The 19918-nt window shown below is 42.0% G+C and overlaps 1 protein-coding gene across 1 annotated transcript in view; it reads right to left on the bottom strand.

Moving 5' to 3' along the window:
* The window catches only part of glis3 (GLIS family zinc finger 3), a 558527-nt gene extending 551040 nt beyond the window's left edge, over positions 1–7487 (bottom strand). Inside the window, exon 1 of the mRNA XM_060846791.1 lies at positions 7121–7487. Coding sequence (XP_060702774.1) covers positions 7121–7487 — 367 coding nt within the window. The remainder of the gene's footprint in view (positions 1–7120) is intronic.
* Positions 7488–19918: the final 12431 nt, after the last annotated feature.

Here is a 19918-nt window from a genome sequence, read left to right as displayed (position 1 = left end):
CATGTTGCTTGGTTGCTAGTTGGTGTGCATGGATACAGGTCACTAGCTGTCTGCCTGTTTGTCCTGCAGTCACTGCATGGGACTTTGTAAATTACATTCACCCTGCACATAGTGCGTATTGGGCTCTTTATTCTGGTGAGCCACTATTGAGTGTGGCTGTCCATTTATGTGCTGTCAAGGTCCCGAATGGACAGTGCAGTCTGGTTGTTAGTTCCGAAATGTTTTAAATGTATGGGAGAGTAGCCAATGTGTTGGGGAGTGTCCTGGTGTTGCTTGCTCTTCAGGCATCTGTGGACAAAGCTGTGCAGGGTGTCCGTTTTTAGCAAAGATCTTGTATCAGTGTCCTTCCTCTCTTCTGGGGTGCTGCAGTATGTTGCTGCTCTCTTGATCAAGGTCTTAACACAGCTCCTCTTGTGGGTGTTCAGGTGATTGTTGTTGTAGTTTAGGATCTGATCAGTATTTGTGGTCTTTCTGTACACTTTTGTTGTGCATTCATCACACAGTGGCCTTGTAACCATTACATCTAGAAATGGGAGTCGGTTGTTGTTGTCTCCTCTCTCATAAATTTGATCCCTATGAAAATTCTCTTGATCTTCTGGTGCGTGTTCTCCATTTCTAAGCACCACGTAAGACAAACAGGCAGACAGCTAGTGACCTGTATCCATGAACATCAATCAGCAACCAGGCAACATGACCAACTCTCCCTGGTATCCATACACACGGACAACAAGAACCATGAGTTTGACTGGGACAACACAATGATACTAGGACCAGCCAAACAAGGAGGAGCAAGGGAATTCCTGGAAGCATGGTACTCACCCTCAGGCTCTATCAATAAACACTTGGACCCAATATACAAACTGCTGTAATGGAAAAACTGGAATGGGCACTAACTCAAAACAGCTCAAACAGAACCACATCAATTCAAAGTGGAACATTGCAGAGGCACTTCACAGGAGGCAACACAGCACCAATGATGTCACCTAGGAAGGGGACAAAATGTCTGCCAACAAACCACCAGCTCAGTGAATACACCAACAACAAATCCAATGGTTAGAGGGAAATGAAAGGCAGAATTTGTATTTGTCAGTCAATTTTACATTTCAGGTGGTATAGAATGGATAAAAAAAAAAGCTTTCTTAATTAGCTCTCAGGATAGTTTTCAGGGTCATACAGGGTCTGATGACAGTCATCACTTTAGTTGACCTGAGAAGTTGGTGGTGAATCTTTGAATCAATTGTATCATAATTAAGCAGTGCACAACCCTAATTTAGAGCATTATGAGTCAATCATATTGTAAGATGTAGGGCTCACAGAATCATGGAATCCCTACAGTGAGGAAGCTGGGCATTCTGCCCATCAAGTCCACACTGATCTCTGTAGAACATGCTAGCCAGACCCACCACTCTACCCTGTCCCTGTGACACTGTATTTCCCATGGTTAACCCACCTAGCCTGCCCATCCCTGTACACCTAGCCACACTATAGGCAATCTGACATGGCCAAAACACATAGCCTGCACATCTTTGGAGTGTGAGAGGAAACTGGAACAGCTGGAAACATGGGGAGAATGTGCAAACTTCACAAGGATAGTTTCCCTGAGGATGGGACTTGGACATTCACTAAGTGAGGTAGCGGTGACTTGTTCCCTTTTCTAAAAGGATATTACTGAATCAATTACAGTGATCACTTTCAAAACTTGGCATAGTAAGATATGAACTCAATTCTGTTGGGTTGGGAAGTTCAATATCTCTGATGTTAGCAGATCTGTCATTGAGTGGCATATGTCAAAAGAAAGTGTTTACATTGAATAGGATTGTGAAAGACTGTTTCTGTTGTGATAGCTAAGAATCCGAATTAATGCACCAAATCTTTTTAAGGACAAAATGTTTTGTGGGTGGTGTTGGTGAGACATAGACCATAACGAACAATTAATTACACATCAGAAATGCACAAGAATTAAACCCTAAAATTCAATTACTTAGAAATCAAAATACAAAACACAAAACGTTAACACTGAGGAAGAGAAGAATTCAGAGATTATCTGACAATCTGTGTTTGTGATGGCACCTACAGTTTTTTTTAAATTGAAAGTAGATCTAATTTTCAATAAATATGAATACAGTTTGGGGCTGGATTTTTACACTCCTCTGCGAGTGTATGTTGAAGGTGGGGTCAAGCAGAGGGACATTAAGGTTCAGAATATGCATGTGCTGTCTGTCTGTCTACTGTCTTCCAGCCCCACACCCAACCCATCTCCCATTTCACAGGGGTTACTGTAGGAGCCGGGTAGCTCATCCACTATTGGGCATATCGACGTCCTTAAGTAACAAATCAATGTTCACTTTCTCACTGCTACTTCCTCACACCATGGGAGATCCTATGCCAATCCAGTAGCCTGGCAGCTTTTTCTGGGCCAGTTGGGAACCAACACTCTTGGGATCATCTCTGACTATTAGAGGCATTTCCCTCAACCTCTCCCTCTCAGCAGGTCATATCCTGCTTTAACCCTGCTTTCAGCCTCTCATATCCAGCCCCAGATCTGCTTCACCACATTGCTACACCTGCCAGTCAGGCCTCACTACCACCTTGAACCTGCCTTCAATCCAGACTCTAGAAGTTCCTTTCCTTTGGCTCTAATTATAGCATTCAAATCTGATGTTGCTGGGACTACAGAGCTTTTGGCGTTTCAGATTGGCAAGTTGTTAATGTTAAGTGGGTTTAAATGGTCATTGGATAAACATATGGATGAAAATGGAATAGTGCAGGATAGATAGGCTTCAGATTGGTTCCACAGGTAAGCACAACATTGAGGGCCGAAGGGCCTTTACTGCACTGTAATGTTCAATGTTCTGTGAGGTGGGACTTCCACACAGATAGGGGCGAAGACCCACCCTGAGCCAATTAACCACCTGTCAAACATAAAAATGGTGCAGCCAGCATTATTGTAGATAGCGTCCAGGTCAATTTTCTTTTGTTTTATCAAAGAGGAGCAGATTGTGGAACCCCATAAAATCCAGCCTATGGTTTTTGACATGCACCAACACTAAATTAAGCTCAATATTCAGGACTGAAGTTTGTAATCTGGTTTTTAAGTGCATTACTTTGTGATAACTCTGAAATCAATGATTTTGTTTCACATGATCTATCACGGTGGCACAGTGGTTAGCACTGCTGCCTCACAGCACCAGAGACCCAGGTTCAATTCCCGCCTTAGGCGACTGACTGTATGGAGTTTGCACATTCTCCCCTTGTCTGAGTGGGATTCCTCCGGGTGCTCCGCTTTCCTCCCACAGTCCAAAAATGTGCAGGTCAGGTGAATTGGCCATGCTAAATTGCCCTTAGTGTTAGGTGCAGTGTTAAATGTAGGGGAATGGGTCTGGGTGGGTTGCACTTCGGTGGGTCGGTGTGGACGTGTTGGGCCGAAGGGCCTGTTTCCACACTAAATAATGTAAAAATTTTTTTTTTTAAATGGGTGGCATGGTGCCACAGTGGTTAGCACTGCTGCCTCACAGCGCCAGAGACCCGGGTTCAATTCTGCCTTAGGCGACTCTCTGTGTGGAGTTTGCACATTCTCCCCGTGTCTGCGTGGGTTTCCTCCGGGTGCTCCGGTTTCCTCCCACAATCCAAAAATGTGCAGGTTAGGTGGATTGGCCATGCTAAATTGCCCATAGTGTTAGATGAAGGGGTAAATGTAGGGGAATGGATCTGGGTGGGTTGCGCTTCGGCGGGTCGGTGTGGACTTGTTGGGCCGGAGGGCCTGTTTCCACACTGTAAGTAATCTAATCTAATAATATCAGCTCAATATCTTTAAAAGTGCCCAAAAAAATTCATAATAAAACAGGCTTAGAATCTTTACATTGTAGAAACAGGCTATTTGGCCGAACAACTCCATGCTGGTCCTCTGAAGATCATCCCACCCTGACCCACCCCATCTCTGTAACTCTACATTTCCCATTGCTAACCCACTTAACCTGCACATCGTGAAGTAGTTTAGCATGGTTAATCCACCTGACCTGCGCTTCTTTAAATTGGGGGAAGAAACCAGAGCATGCAGTGGAAATGCTCACAGATACAGGGAGAATTTGCAAGCTTCATCCATACAGTCACCAGAGGGTAGAATCAACCCAGGTCCCTGGGGAGGGGAGTGCTAACTGATGAGTTAGCCCTCCAACACTTATTCAAGCCCAATGGATGCCGAGGAGACAGTGAGGTCTGCAGACACTGGAGATCAGAATTGAGGATGTGTTGCTGAAAAAGCACAGCGGGTCAGGCAGCATCTGAGGAGCAGGAAAATTGATGTTTCGGGTTGAAGCCCTTCATCAGGAATGAATGGATGGATGGTCTCAGGTAAACTAACAGCATTACAGGAACATACAGCAAACTGAACGGTTCAAATTTTGACTTCCCCATTGCATTATTTCACCAGGGAGCAGGAGTTAAAATCTCCTTTACTGTTTAGCTGAGCTGGAGTTTCACCACTCCCCAACACTACCCCCCCCACCCCCACCAAACCACCTCCCCTCCCCATTCTCTGTCCCTGACCAGCAATGTAATTTTGTAGCATTACCATTTATAAAATGCAGGGGATCATTTATAGCATCCATCTGGCCATCCTGCAACCATTCTTGTGTATCAGTAACTGAACATGCCTCATGCAGATGGAATGTCTTGGCAAGTTTTCCTGAGTGACGCACTCAGGATTTCAGTACAATAGTCCCAAGTATAACTTGTACCCTGTATGTATGCCATGCTGCTTTATGACCATGCATGCTAAGCAATCAAAGGGATTCAAGATTGTCTAAGTGACTAGTTAAAGTATACAAATGTAATAACCTATTAGGCTGTATGTTTCCTTGAGAGATGTATTTGCTACAGGTTTCCAATAGAGAGGTTTTTTTTGGTTTAACAAAAGGCAGGATTAAGTCCTCTGCAGGCAGCAGTTATTTCTTATCATGCATTTTGACAAAACTGGAATAGTCTTTGAGTGCCCTCTTTGGTAACTATCTTTTGTTTCACTCTTTATAACAAACTATTGTCAAATATGTCCCTATGCTGGCAGGAACATCTACTGAAGTGGGGTATAAGTTTTTTTTAACTATTTTCCCTGTTCAATACAAAAGTAATTCACAGGTTTTACTAACTTTGATTTCAAAATTCTTTGAATTAAATTTAAGAGCCAATATTTGGAGAGAATAATACAATTTTAGCTGCATTTTCTTCAGTGTTCCTTTTTGTAATCTTTTGAACTAACATCACATTATCTTTAAAATTTCAGACATAAGTAAGTTGTTTGAGAGTATAAAATGAAACACAAAATAAAGAACAGCTGAGATATAAAAATCTAAGCATGCTTGCGAATGAAAAAGGCTGTAATTCTCTCTGTTCAAATCTTTATAATTTTCTGTTTTTAAATCAGGGAAAAATATTTTCTTTCCTCCTGTATACTCTTTGTCTAAATCTATTTTATGTACGCTATTTTATGTCAAATCCATGTGTTATCAATGAGTGGATTTATGACTGATGGAAGTAGAAATTAATAGTTAGTCCACTGTTATGGTGTTCTGAAATCTCATTAATGTGCACGCAAAGTCCCGAGATATTACAGAGGAAACATAACAGCTTGAAATACACAATTAAAAGTCAAATTAAATTAAGTATCCAACACGTCAGCAATATCAAATCATTTTTGTTCAATAGAACAAGCAGTATCCCACTACAGCCTGTCCTGATTATGACATTAACGTATTCATTTCTACGGCATTGCCATAGCCTAAATGAGTTGGAGAATGCCAAATGTTAGCAACATGAAGCACAGCAGGAATTTAAAACAATCCGCTCCAATACAAAAGACATTTCCTGTGATCCAATTGCATTTATTTGTAATTTTATTGTCTACAAAATTTACAACGTCTCAATCCTATGCCATGTGAATCTTTTCAAGTTCCTATTCAGATTCAACTCATTAAATAGGGATACAATGTAACAACTGTGAAGGCTCAAAAGAAGTGTAACGTTTGTTCATTTTCTCATTTATGTAAACCCAAACAAAAAGAAAGTTATAAGTTAAAAGAGATTTCTTTAGAAATTTGGATGTTAGAATATAAAAATTAAAAACACTCAAAATAGGCACACTTGGATGCAAGATGGATGAAGAAGGATAATCATATTGCAACTAACCAATGTTATAATTAAACAATCATTTAGATACAAAATAGAAAAGTATTGTTGAACGTCTGCAAGGATTGCTTGTATAACAGTGTAATCTCTGCGCTTCATTTGTTTTTGTAAGGGGAACCCTGAAATACTCTGCTTGCAATATTTTTTTTTCCCTGTTAATGTTTTGATTATTCAAAAGCACATTTGAGAAAATATTCTATATGTGTCAAACAGTGGTTCCCTGTTAAGTTTATTTGGGAGTTGTAATTAATAGTCATTCCCTTTTTTTAAAAAGTTATGCAGGTGAAAGTTCTATTCAACTTTTTCGTTGGTGGCTTGTCTCATGGCAGACATCAATAAGTAGAGTGACCAGCAGTGAATATGTTATGGTGTATATTGAATGATTTGTAAGCAAAATAGAATCAGAGCGAGTCATTATGTAGCAATTTGCAGTTCAATATCTCAAAATAATAAATCACGATTATTAAAAACCATCACATTCAGAAGAGCTGGTTATTAATTCACTTCAAATCCAGTAGGAGGCCTTTGCAACAGTTACCAAGCAATAGGTTAAAAAACGCTAGCAGTAATAGATTAGCAAGGGTCACTTACTAGTTAACCAGGCACATTCTTAAACCTGCTGGCTGGATGCTGACATCATCACCAACATGCAAAGGCATGCTTAAGGCGATGGATAAGGACAGGTTCATTAATTACCAAACAACCGTCTACTTAGTCAAATAGCGTTAACCCAACAGAGTAAGAAGCTATTTGGGAAAATACTATCATTCTGTATTTAAAACAAATCCACTCCTTTAAAAAACAAACAATCGAACATGGCTGAGATACACAAACCAGAATAGTCAAAAATTAATACATATTTGGATGTTCAAGTAATGACGGTCAAGTGCAATCCAATCAATGATATCCCTACCTTTTATACTGCTGTTTGAAAATATACCTTCAAATTCCGTCTGTTTTGGTTTTGAGGATAAGCTGGTTGGATGCCCCAGAGGCTGGGGGATTTGAAAAGTATGTTTTGTTACCACGTGCCTTCTGGGACTTAAAGCTGGTAAATGGATGGCATTTTCGGGCATGCTGCTGTTCTGGGGTGTGACGGTAGGGTGCTGATAGCCGTTCAGGAACAGTTTCGGGTGCATGTTATTCGCCAGCATCCCAGTCGCGGGACTTGGCGTTGCGCTGTTTGATGACGGGCATGGTGTCTCTGCCTGGATGATGATGGGGGGGATCTGTTGTCCGCTAATCAAGGCCGAGCCCTGGGGAGTTCCTGACGCCCTGTGGTTTATGTTACAGGGTCTTCCATTCATGATTGGGACGATTCTTCGGCAGTCAAACTTGCTTAAGTGATCCGTCAATCCAGCAAGAATTAATAACAATTCACTACATGATCCAAACCATGTCAGAGAGTCTCCTACGAACGTAAAATACAATATTTGTCAAATACTATTTAAAAATGTATGTGCAATAACTCAACGATGAATATATCTAACAATATTACCGTACCCCGAGGAACAACCATTGTTGCTATGTTTTTGATACTATCACCTAGACTTTTTTGATTCTGAAAGTATCGCATTCGTTGGTGCTAAATGACAATTTTTTTTCCATTCGGAATTAACATGGACAGTTTCAGGGAGGAACTGTGTCAGGACCTGAACTGCATCAAGAATTTTATCGAAATGCTAACCTTGTGGACATTAATCTAAAGCAAAACATGGTTATTTTGTTGATTACAGTGTTCTATGTTTTTTTTCCCGAGTTTAAAACACAACTATTGAAGGAAAAGTCAAATCTTACTTCGTGTACTCATTGTTCAGGCTGACAGACCCGTAAGCAGAGACGCTGAAACACTTCCATCGTCTCACCAAGCCATGGAGAGATGACTGGTGGTGATTTACCACGAGGGTCGCCACCCCCCAAGTGAGGAGAGAGACTGAGAAGGAAAGTTCATCATGGTAATCCAGACCAGTGCAGAACCTGGCTCTACACTGCTGCTATCACCTGGTGTGCTAAGACCACCGTCTAAGGCTTTTCTGCCGAAATTAAATGGGGGTCCATTCAGTTATCGGTTCCTCCCCATTCCCCAAATATTACCTTGTACAAGTAAAACATGCCTTCGGTTTGTTTGTTGGATAGAGTCAAGCTACAATGTTTGTTTGTTTCTTCATATTCTACTGTACACAACCGGATTGCTTCAGTGATTACGCGTGTATCTATCTTTATGGTCAGAAGTCACAGGAGACCAGGTTATTGTCCAATAGGCTTATTTGAAATTCTGGTGTCCTGTGACTTTTGATCTTGTCCATCCCAGTCCAGCACCGGCACCTCCACATCATTTTTGTTTAACGGATAAAGTATATTTCTGAATAAACTCTGTATTGCAAACCAATCACCCTGCCAACTGAGCTAACCGACCCAGAGGATGGATAGCTCAGCTGGTCTGACAGCAAGTACAGAAAGACAAACAGGTAACATTTGGAGTCAAGTGAGCCTTCTTCAGAACAGTGCTCTCCACAAGTGCTGCAGGACCCCCTGAGTTTCTCCAGCAATTGTCTTTTGCTTCAGAGTTCTATCGTCCGCAGTTCATTGTTATATTTTACAGTTAATGGAGCCCCTGGTCTTGTGATAATATGGATACCGTTTCACCATGGGCTGGGGAGGGGGTGGTGGTGGGGTTTGGAGCCAAGTATCTGTTTTTTGGGAGCCTCTGTAAGTTTGATATTCGACATGCAGCGATAATAAGCGCCAGACAACACGGTGAGCTCATCTTGTGCCTGTTGCTACTTTCAATCTATTGACTTTATGAGCGGTTCAATTGTACAATTCATGTTTCTGGAGTGGGCGTTATGAGCACGGTAGAAATGGTGAGTCTCAATAACCGGGCCGAAGAAAAGGGAAAATAATGGCGATCATTATGTGGGGATGACTTCGCGCCAAACCTCTAGTTTGCTTTTTGTGAATTATAGAGCCATAGAGATGTACAGACCCTTCAGTCCAACCCGTCCATGCTGATCAGATATTCCAACCCAATCTAGTCCCACTTGCCAGCACCCAGCCCATATCCCTCCAAACCCTTCCTATTCATATACCTAGAATTGTCACCTTTCTTCTTATTCCCACCCCCTACCAAAAAAACTTTTTGTTATCCTTCAGAAACTGTCTTTATTTCGCAACAGTACAGCACTCTGCAAGGTCCCAAGGGATATTATGTTAAATTGGGTGTGAGGATTGGTATTATTTGAGCGCATGGTTGTTTAGCAATTAAAGATGCTGTGTTCAGCATTGCAGTGGGATTGCACCATTGCTAAAAATTACAACACAGTACAATAAATCGATGTTACAACGTCTCCATGTGAGCAGCGGCACCTGAATTTGTCACCTTTGAAACTTTTCCTAGCTGCTTCTAGCTCTGGAGAAGAGGGAAAATTGCCATAGGCCTTCTCTGACTCGGTGGAGAGAGAGATAAAAACCACACAACATCAGGATTTGGAGATGCCTTCATCATCAACCACCTGATGAAGGAGCGGCGCTCTGAAAGCTAGTGCTTCCAAATAAACCTGTTGGACTGTAGCTTGGTGTTGTGTGATTTTTAACTTTGTACACCCCTGTCCAACACCGGCATCTCCAAACCGTTAGACAGAGGACTGGTGGCTGTTTAACCTGAGGGACATCATGCCTCAGCTGAGGGAAGAGATGGAGAAGGAGAGCTGTTCCTGGGAACTTCAGCTACTGCGGGAATTGAACCCATGCAGTTGGTATTACTCTGCATCACAAAACAAAGGTCCAATCAACTGGGCTCAACTCTAAAGGGGAAAGGGTGGTACCCGAAATGTTAACCTTGCGTTCTCTCCACAGATGCCAGCAGACCTGCTGAGTTTCTCCAGCAATTTCCTCTTGTTTCAGATTTCCAGCAACCGCAGTTTTTTTTTGACTGACATTTATTAGATGTGTTTAAAGGAAGTTTGGTGCCAGGGAATGCATTGGAACTAGGCGCTGGAGCCTCGACTACTGAAGACACTGGAGAAGAAACTCCTTCTCAATAACAGAGCACATCACATTGATCAGGACAGGCCCAGAACATCAGTGGCAAATGAATGATTTGCAACAAAAGATGAAGCTATTAGAGGGGGGGGGGGGGGGGGGGGGGGTGCGGGATTTCAGTCAAGTTGACCTTTTTTTTCTAATCCTCGTGTTTTTATTTACTGGGAAGTGGAGCTGATGCTGGCATATCAGATCAATCACAGAAGCCAAACTGTGTCAATCGCCAAACCGATCTTTCATACAGTGTGTATTTTTTGGGGGGGGGGGGGGGGGGGGGGGGTGGTGGCGTGAGTTGCTTGGAAGGAAGAGATGCACTCCAATACCAGAATTTGTGAGAGAAATCGGATTTGAAGAAGTTTCCATTGAAAAAAAAACACTGCAGCCTCACAGCACTAAGGACCCGAGTTCGATTCCAGCCTTGGGTGACTGTGTGGAGTTTGCACATTCTCCCCGTGTCTGCGTGGGTTCCGTCCGGATACTCCAGTTTACTCCCACAATCCAAAGATGTACAGGTTAGGTGAATAGGTCATGCTAAATTGCCCGTAGTGTTAGGTGCATTGGTCAGAGGGAATTGGGTCTGGGTGGGTTACTCTTCAGGGGGTCGGTGTGGACTGGTTGGGCCGAAGGGCCTGTTTCCACACTGTAGGGAATCTAACCTAACAGCGAGCTGCTGACTAATCATTGCACAGAGTGGGGAACTGTCAACTAAAAGAAACAGACTCACCCTAACATCTATTTAATATAAAATGATTGCATATTTAAATAAAATAATATGACACAAACTCTTGGGTATTGAAAATGTTGAAGCGCATCAGAGGAAGGTTTGGCAAGCCGGTTCTGTCTGCTGTCTGTGTGGGGATGGGACTCGGGGTACCTGACGGTGTGAGATGGAGAGGAACCCCTCGTGAGGTAGTGAACAGCCCAAAACAGAGCGAGAAGCCATTCACTGGCCTCCTGTAGGAGAGACAGGGCATTCATCACCGTCGAGAGGTCAGGAGGAACTTGTCTTTGTAATTAAAACCTTAACATTTAAAACTGCAAATGGGTCAAAGGACATTTGTTTAGGTTAAATTGTTTCAAAATGTCAGTAGTTTGATATGATGTGATAAATTGCATTAAATTTTAACCTTATCTACATACAAACTACATTGTCTGTATGCGCCATTACACACCGATTATCCCAAAAGGACAGGAGTGAGAGATTGATGAGGTGAATCTGAAAGTGGTGTTTTACATAAATGCTCACATTAATTCGGTGCAGGTTTCATTCCAAGAATAACAAATACTTCCTCCTATCAAGATACCAACGCAAAGGGTTAGCTCCTTTTACAATTCAAGTCGTGCATCTGTGAATCTGGGATTTAAAAAAGAATTGTTTTTTTCCCTGGATGAGGAGGCAGGTCAGACTGAGACAATCCTGTCAGATGGAAAGGAGCAGGGTGTAGAACTATGTAACAGCGTGATCCAGCATCACGTTTTTCCACTTTCATTTTTATCCCTGCGTCAGGTTCAGGTTGTCTCTAATGAGCTTTATCAGTTCACAGCGCATCGGGGAGTAACCCCTAGTGAACAAAACAAATTCTACATCGTTCTCTGTAAAGACAATTTGACATGAAACGCTTTAATCAGCTATGAGCTAAAAACTCCACCTGCCACAATTACACAACTACAGTTCAATGCTTACTTAAGGACAGGACAAGTTTTGTAACTAAAACTTCCAGACTGACTTGTGTTTCTCCGGGGGAATTGGTGAAATAGTGATGATCAGCTTAGCCCCAAGCCGATGGTATAACTTTACAAAAGGGGTCTCATAAGTAAAGGCAATAGTTTAAAGCGGCCAGAATCGCTTGTGTTTGTGTTGTAAGTGTTCAACCCTACTGTTTTTTAAGACAGATTTCAGATCCAGCCCAGATCCAAGACAACACAGTACCCGGGTCCCCCAGCTATTCTGAGAGTTCAGAGAAACCCTTCACCCTTACATTATCCAACATTAGCTGCTACAAACTGACCACGGTTCAGCCCACGTTCACAACTGCCTCACACCAGGAGCCACTTACCGGGAGGTTAAAATAAATTATTGCACAACACACCGTAAGCAGCCTCATGACAGAGAGTATCCCTGGGTCCAGGCGAATATTCCGCAGTGAAGTTATTCAAAGATGGAGCGGAGCCTCCGAGTTTTCCCAGCAGATCTCAACTTTTTTCTTCTCTTTCTTTCTCTCTGTCTGTCTCCTTCTCTCTCTGTATGTGTGTGTGTGTGTGTGTCTCTCTCTCCCTCCGCTGAGTGGGGGAGGGGTATCTGTGACTTTGGGCTCACTGCTGTACACTCGGGTTGTAGTACTGCTGTTTACTGTTGTGTTGTACGTGTGGCTGTATCTATGCCTGCGACTGAAGCGTTGTGTGTAACTGTGCTCAGCCCAACTGGACTGCGGGGGTGGGTAATTGGTGACCGATTTGTGGAAATTCATTCAACCAAGGATTTGAAAGCTGCACCAACTATTGGCAGAGCAAAAAGACAATCTCCGGCAAATCTCCGACCCTGCATGCTGAGCATGATGTTTACAGTCACATTCTGAGTTGGAAAGTTGCATTTATTCAGTTACTGCCTTTTTTGAAATTATAAATTGTGAGAACGTTTGAACTGACATTCACATATCCGCATTCTCTCTCACACTCACAAGCCCGTATCGACGATTGAATGTAAAGTGAATTATCCTGCTGCCCTTTAACTGCGCTTAGAAACGTTCAAACTTGATTAATTAATAAAGACAGTGCATGTGGGCTGATTGAATTGCGTGATAGGAGTACTTAATTTCCTGTTGTAGGTGGGCAACATATTTCACAGGATAAATGATTCCGGCTCGTGTTATTGAACAACCCTTGGATCAACTGAAGGAAGGAACAATGGAAGGGTTAAACTATAATAACACAAGTGTATTGCCATTTGCTCGCCCACCCCAATATAATGAAATGCCATTTTAACTATTCTTCTTTAAATGCTGCTTTGATTACTCCAAACACACACACAGCTAAATAAACTCATACAAACCCCCACAAAAAAAATTGAATCAAGATCCTTCCAGTTTAATGACCTTTTCTTTTGAAACTCAGAAACTGCTTCCTCTAACCTGTAATGACACTCCCTTGGTTACCACATTCATTGAGCAACGATTACCCCGGACCAATGAGAGGTGAAATTCCTCATTTCCATCGTGTTTATGCGCCCAATCCCAAAGCTGGTGAAGTGTTACCGCGTGGTAATGTCCCTAACTCTAAGCCAGGAGGGGCTATTTATTGGTCAGCAATAATATCTCTGAACAGGTTGATTAGAAAATGCTAAGACGCTGTGAAAACCCACGGTGAGTATTTTCCCATTGGACAGAAACCGAAAGAACTGCGGGTCTGTCAATCAGAAACAAAAGCAGAAATTGCTGGAAAAGCTCAGCAGGTCTGGCAGCATCTGTGGAGAGAAATCAGAGTTAACCTTTCGGGCAGCTGAAGATTACAGGCAGGTTGTGAGGAAGGGTCACCGGACCAAAAGGTGAACTCTGATTTCTCTCCACAGATGCTGCCAGACCTGCTGAGCTTTTCCAGCAACTTCTGTTTTTGTTTTGCTATTTGATAATGGAAATATATATTAAAAAGATGGAACAGTGATAATGATTTGTGGGAATTAATGGACCAGCAAAGGACGCTTGAAATAAATACATTGTTTTGACAAGCAGAAGAATGATGGAATCCCTACAGTGTGAAAAAAAGGCCCTTCGAACCAACAAGTCTACACTGACCCTCTGAAGAGTAGCCCACCCAGATCCATTCCCCTACAACTCTACATTTCCCCCTGACTAATGCACCTAACCTACACATCCCTGAACACTATGGACAATTTAGCCTGGCCAATTCACCTAACCTGCACATCTTTGGATCGATCCGGAGGAAACTCACGCAGACACGGGGAGAATGTGCAAGCTCCACACAGACAGTCGCCTGAGGGTGGAAGTGAATCCGGGTTCCGGGTGCTGTCAGGCAGCAGTGCTAACCACTGAGCCACCGTGGCAAGGAAGTAGGTTAAAGTACTAAATCATACATTTTATTTTTATGAATGAGCGCATCTCCTAATACATAGGTCAGAAAATGTGATTTCTGTCACGTGTCTCTGGTGTTTCTGGTGTCTCTGCTCTGCTTTCCTTATCTCTTTCTGATCTACATCTGTCTTCAAGTGGGAAGTTGGAAGTGGCCACAATATAGTAAGGAAGGGAGCAGAGTGTGAAGCATTACCTATTCCTACATCTTCCTATTGTTTGATCCATCCTTCCATTGCATTTGATTCCTCCCAACCTCATGATCCATTTTGCTTCATCCATTAGGGGAAATCTAATGCCAGAGGCAATTTTCAAAACTACCATCCTGAGGGATCTCACTCGAGGTGGCCATTGATGGGAAGGAGCTCAATGGAAACACACAGACTCTGGATACTTTGAAAATACACTGGGGTGAAGTGATATTGCTGTAGGCTGGGACATCCCAAAATGCAGACACCCTTTACAGAATTAAAAAGGATGTCAACATAAAAGTTGCAACATCCAGTACATCATGTTGGAGGGGCCCTGGGAGGGAGGACAAAAACCTATCCATAAGATGGCATGGGACAGCAGGTATCAGCATCAGCGGGAGGTGGGGGATAGACATTGGTAAGGGACTAACATGTTCTGGGCCCTCCGCCAATGCATCAGTCCATCTCATTTTATAAAATATATATTTGCTACCCTCCTGTCCATAATCCTTATCCCTATCCACTCTTTACTCATTGCCATCAGCCACTGATTCCTAGCATTTTGTGCTCTCTAACAGGTGGCTGTCCTGTTCCTGCACTTCTCGGTCCATTTCCTAGCAGTCCTGATGAAGGATCCTACCTGAAGCATCGACCCTCCTACTCCTGTGATGCTGCTTGCCCTGCAGTGTTTTTCCCAGCTCCACATTTTATCAACTCTACATATTTCCTAATCAATTTGTCCAGAGAGGCTATTGCACACTTCTGAAACAGGTTGGACTTGAACTTGAATCTCCTGGCTCAGAGGTAGGAACACTACCATTGTGCCATAAGCGCCCCCTTGCTCCATTTTTTATCTATTGGTGGTCTGCAATTTTAGAAGATTTGTAGCTCAGGTTGAGGTTCTAGATGTAAGTTTGCTTGAAGAGCTGCAAGGTGTGTTTTCAGACATTTCCCCACCATGCTAGATAACATCGTCAGTGAGTTGTGGGATGGCTGGTTTCCAGTTCAGTGAAGAAACATACAACCAGAACCTCAACCTGAGCTACAGATCTTCTCAAAAATTACAAACACCTCTGGGTGCAATACCCTAAAATGTGTCCGAAGATGGGAAACCAACTCCATCAGACAGCTCACTGGTAATGTTCCCTAGCATAGTGATGAAGCATCTCAAAACAAATCTTCCAGCTCAGTGAGCAAACTTACAACCTATTGGTGGTATGCTTTGTGATTGCAGACTGATTTGAAGTACAGAGAGAGACCAATAGCATAGGTTCCATTTCCTCACCAGCTGAGGTTACCATGAAGACTCATCTTTTCAACCTTTCCCCTCTCCTGAGGCACGGTGACCCCTCGGCTTAAACCATCACTAGGCATCTTGTTCTAATGAGAGAGAGCAGTCCTATGGTCTGGTAGGATTATAGTGAATTTACTTTTGAATCCAGGCCATTCCCCCATACCATTTATTTATTCTTCATGCCTCCTCCCAACCACGCCCCCCCCCCAACCCCGCCCTCCCCCATCACCAGTAAATCATCCCTTGACTTCGAGTTCTATTCTACCATCCCTTGGCTCACATTCTCTTCCTCTTGATCCTTATTCCCAGTGATCATGAACAAATTCATCTTTCTACCGTGAACCACAGGCAAAAGAAAATACAGAGACTGGGGTTAAATAAAGAGCCTGAAAAGGTTTAGGACACTCACAGAGTAAAATTTGATCCCTTGCTGAAAAAACAGTGAAGTGGGGAAGGCAATAATGAGAATGGAGCCATCGCTGAAGTATAATCTGTAAGAATGCAAACCTTATGTTTATATAATTACCAAACAAGATGGAAGATGAGCCAAGGAAAGTTGAGTGTGAAGAGCAGGAATAACTCACCATGGAGGGAAGGTTTACCTTTTTGCTGTAAAGTTTTGGATTTTGCGCGCAGAGTCATTAAAAGAAGTAGCATTCATAACAAAGTTTAGGGAGACAGTGGCTTGACCAACTAGAAGATCTCAATATTGTGGATGGTGATATTCAAAATGAATCATGATACAGAAAAAAGGAGATGTCACAGACCAAGGAGCTACAGCAATGACTATAGCAACCCATGATGGAAGGGAATCAAAAATGAGAATAGCAGAACCTGTAACAGTAGGGATCCTGAAACTACACTGCAAGATAATAGTTTATGCTGAAATATTCTATTGAAAATGATTGCTGAGCCACATTTATTTCTCCATTTTGGCGTAATTTGCATTATTCAAATACAAGGAGAGGAGGACAGGTTTATGAAGGGATATTTGTTGGAAGCAATTTTTAAAAATATTACACCGATACTGAGATACAATATCACCACTGGATGTACAAACGTCTGCCTGTTACTACAATATATGAATATATATTAAGGGTTATTTAAAAAGACTGGATTTTAAGTATTTGCATAGAATTGTTCACAAATAAAGGTGCAACTGACAAGTGGGAGGCTTTTTAAAGTGTGATAATGAGGCATTATGTTCCTGTTAGAGTAAAGGGTGAGGCTGATAAGAGCAGGGAAACAATGGATGAATAAAGATATTGAGGTTCTAGTCAAGAATAAGAAAGAATCATATATTAGATATAGACAACTGGGATCAAATGATTTTCTTGATGAGTATAAACAGTGTGGGAGGTATTCTTAGGCGGGAAATCAGGAAGGCAAAGAAGGGATATGAGACAGCCTTGGCAGATACGTTAAGGATAACCTAAAGAGATTCTACAAGTACAATAAGAGCAAAAGAGCAACTAAAGAGAGAATAGGGTCCCTTAAAGGTCAACAAGGTCATCTATGTGTTGATCTTCAGGTGATGGTGCAAATGTTAAATGAATAGTTTTTGTCAGCTTTTATTGTGAAGAAAGAAATAGAAGTTAAAGAACTCAGGGAAACAAATATTGACGTTTTGAAAATAGATCACATTGCAGAAGAAGAAGTTCTGGAGATCTTTGAAAACCTAAAGGTGGATAAATCTCCAGGACTGATCAAGTGTATCTCAGGATGTTGTGGGAGAATAGGAAGGAAATTTTGGGACCCCTAAATAAAAATATTTGTATCATCTATAATCACGGGTGAGGTGCCAGAGGACTGGAGGATGACTGTAAGGAGAAACCTGGGAGCTATAGACCTGTGAGCCTGACATCGGTGGTGGGTAAGTTATTAGAGGCAATTCTGACAGATGGAATTTACATGCATTTGGAGAATCAGGGGCTGGTTAGAGACAGTCAGCATGGTTTTGTGTGAGGGAAACTGTGTCTCACAAAATTGATTGATTTTTTGAGGAAGTAACCAAAAGAGCAGTGGATGTTTTTTACATGGATTTTTGTAAAGCCTTTGATAAGATTCCATATGGTAAACAAATCAGTAAAGGTAGATCACATGGGATTCAGGGTGAGCTTGCTAACTGGAGACATAATTGGCTTGACTGTAGGAGACAGAGAGTGGTGGGCGAGGGTTGTTTTTCAGGATGGAGGCCTGTGACCAGTAGTGTTTCACAGGGATTGGTACGGGGTCCTCTTTTGCTTGTTATTTATATAAATAATTTGGATGTCAGAAGAGGAGGCATGGTTAGTAAATTTGTGGATGGCCCCAAAATTGGTAATATAGTGGACAGTGAAGAAGGTTACCTAAGATTAAAATGAGAACTTGATCATTTGGGTTAGAGGGCTGAGGAGTGGCTGATGGAGTTTAATTTAGATAAATGCAAGGTATTGCATTTTGGTAAAACAGACAAGGGCAGGACTTATACAATTAATTGTAGGGTCATAGGTCATGTTGTAGATCAGGGAGATGTAGGGGTTTAGGTATATAATTCTTTGAAATTTGCATCATTGGTTAAGCAGGAGTTCAGCATACTTACTTTCATTGCTTAGTCCTTTGAGTATAGGAACTGGAACATCATGTTGAGGTTGTACAGGACATTGGTGAGGTCTTTTCTGGAGTTCTGGTCACACTGTTGGAGGAAGGATATTATTAAATTGAAGAGGGTTCAGAAAAGAATTACGAGGATGTTGCCCGGAATGGAGGACTTCAGTTACAAAAATAAGCGAGATAAGTTGGGACCTTTTTCAGTGGAGTATATGAAGTTGGGGGGTAACCTTATAGAGGTTAATAAAATAATCAGGGGCAGAGATAAAGTGAGTAACCAGGGTCTTTACCCTAGGATGGGGGGGTTCAAAATAAAGGAAGTATATTTTAAAGGTGAGAGGAAAAACTGTTAAAAAGGGCACGAGGGGCAACTTTTTTACACGGAGAGTAATTTGTGTTTGGAATGAATTGTCAGAGGAAGTGGTGGATGCAGCTATAGTTGCAACATTTAAAAGACATTTCGATATGTACATGAATACAAAAGGTTTGAAGGGATATGGGCAAAATGCAAGAAAGAGGGACCAGTTCAGTTTAGGAACATGGTTGCACAGACCAGGTGGATTGAAGAGTCTGTTTTCATGCTGTATGACCTTATGTCTCAATTACGTGTCAGGCACACATTAAGCATAAATTTATATTTATATGGTTAGTAAGTTGTATAATTCCAATAGATTTTTTAATTCACTCATGGGACATGGACATTGCTGTCTGGCAGCATTTATTGCCAGTCCCTAATTGCCCCTAAGAAGTTGGTGGTGACAATTCACAACCATTTACCACCAGGCTAGAATAAAATCTGCTACACAATGTTAATTTGAAGTATTTTTTATTATTTAGCCTTGGTTCCTTTTTATTGAGAATGATGAACCTCTTCAACCGCCTGCAGATTGAGATAACTTCCTGGATGTTTTTGCTTTCTTTGCTTTTGCTTCCAGCACAATATGTTCAATCCTTTAACGTTATGTTAACATGCATAAAGTTCTAATGTACCTGGCTAACCCAACTGTTCATTTGGAGATAGAAGCAATGCAGCAGCCTCCTGGCAGCTAAAACACGGCTGGATTGCTAACTTGGCCAAATAGCAAGGGATGCTGGGTATATTGGCCAAGTAAAATTGTGAAGTTACAAAACTCATACATCAGGCACAGTGGAAAAGCAGTAGCCAGGTACTAATGATATTAGCCTAATGTAAAAAGTAATAGTTATCCTGGACAGACATACCCCCAAGAAGTACCTACCAACTTACAAGGAGCCACACAGAAAAGTCCTGCTACACAAAGAAACAAACATTAGCAAGCCATCCAAATGATTTACAATGTTTCAAACTATTAAGTGTGTCTCTGTGGCTGGCCAGAACAATAGAAAGTTCAAGAAAACCATTCAAAATGGTATTAAATAGGGTTCAGCTGCAGACCAATCTCTTTTAGACCCTCTTGGACCTTCTGAGGAGACCAGCATGGCAAATGTCAGAGACTGGCTGACCATCCTGAGAGAGAGAATGAGAGCGAGGGAGAGGGAGAGGGAGAAAGAGAGAGAGAGAA

The sequence above is a fragment of the Hemiscyllium ocellatum genome, chromosome 2, assembly GCF_020745735.1.
Source record: "Hemiscyllium ocellatum isolate sHemOce1 chromosome 2, sHemOce1.pat.X.cur, whole genome shotgun sequence".
Classification (NCBI taxonomy): domain Eukaryota; kingdom Metazoa; phylum Chordata; class Chondrichthyes; order Orectolobiformes; family Hemiscylliidae; genus Hemiscyllium; species Hemiscyllium ocellatum.
The sequence above is the reverse complement of the archived record's forward strand: the minus strand, read 5'-3'. Positions and strand labels throughout refer to the sequence as shown.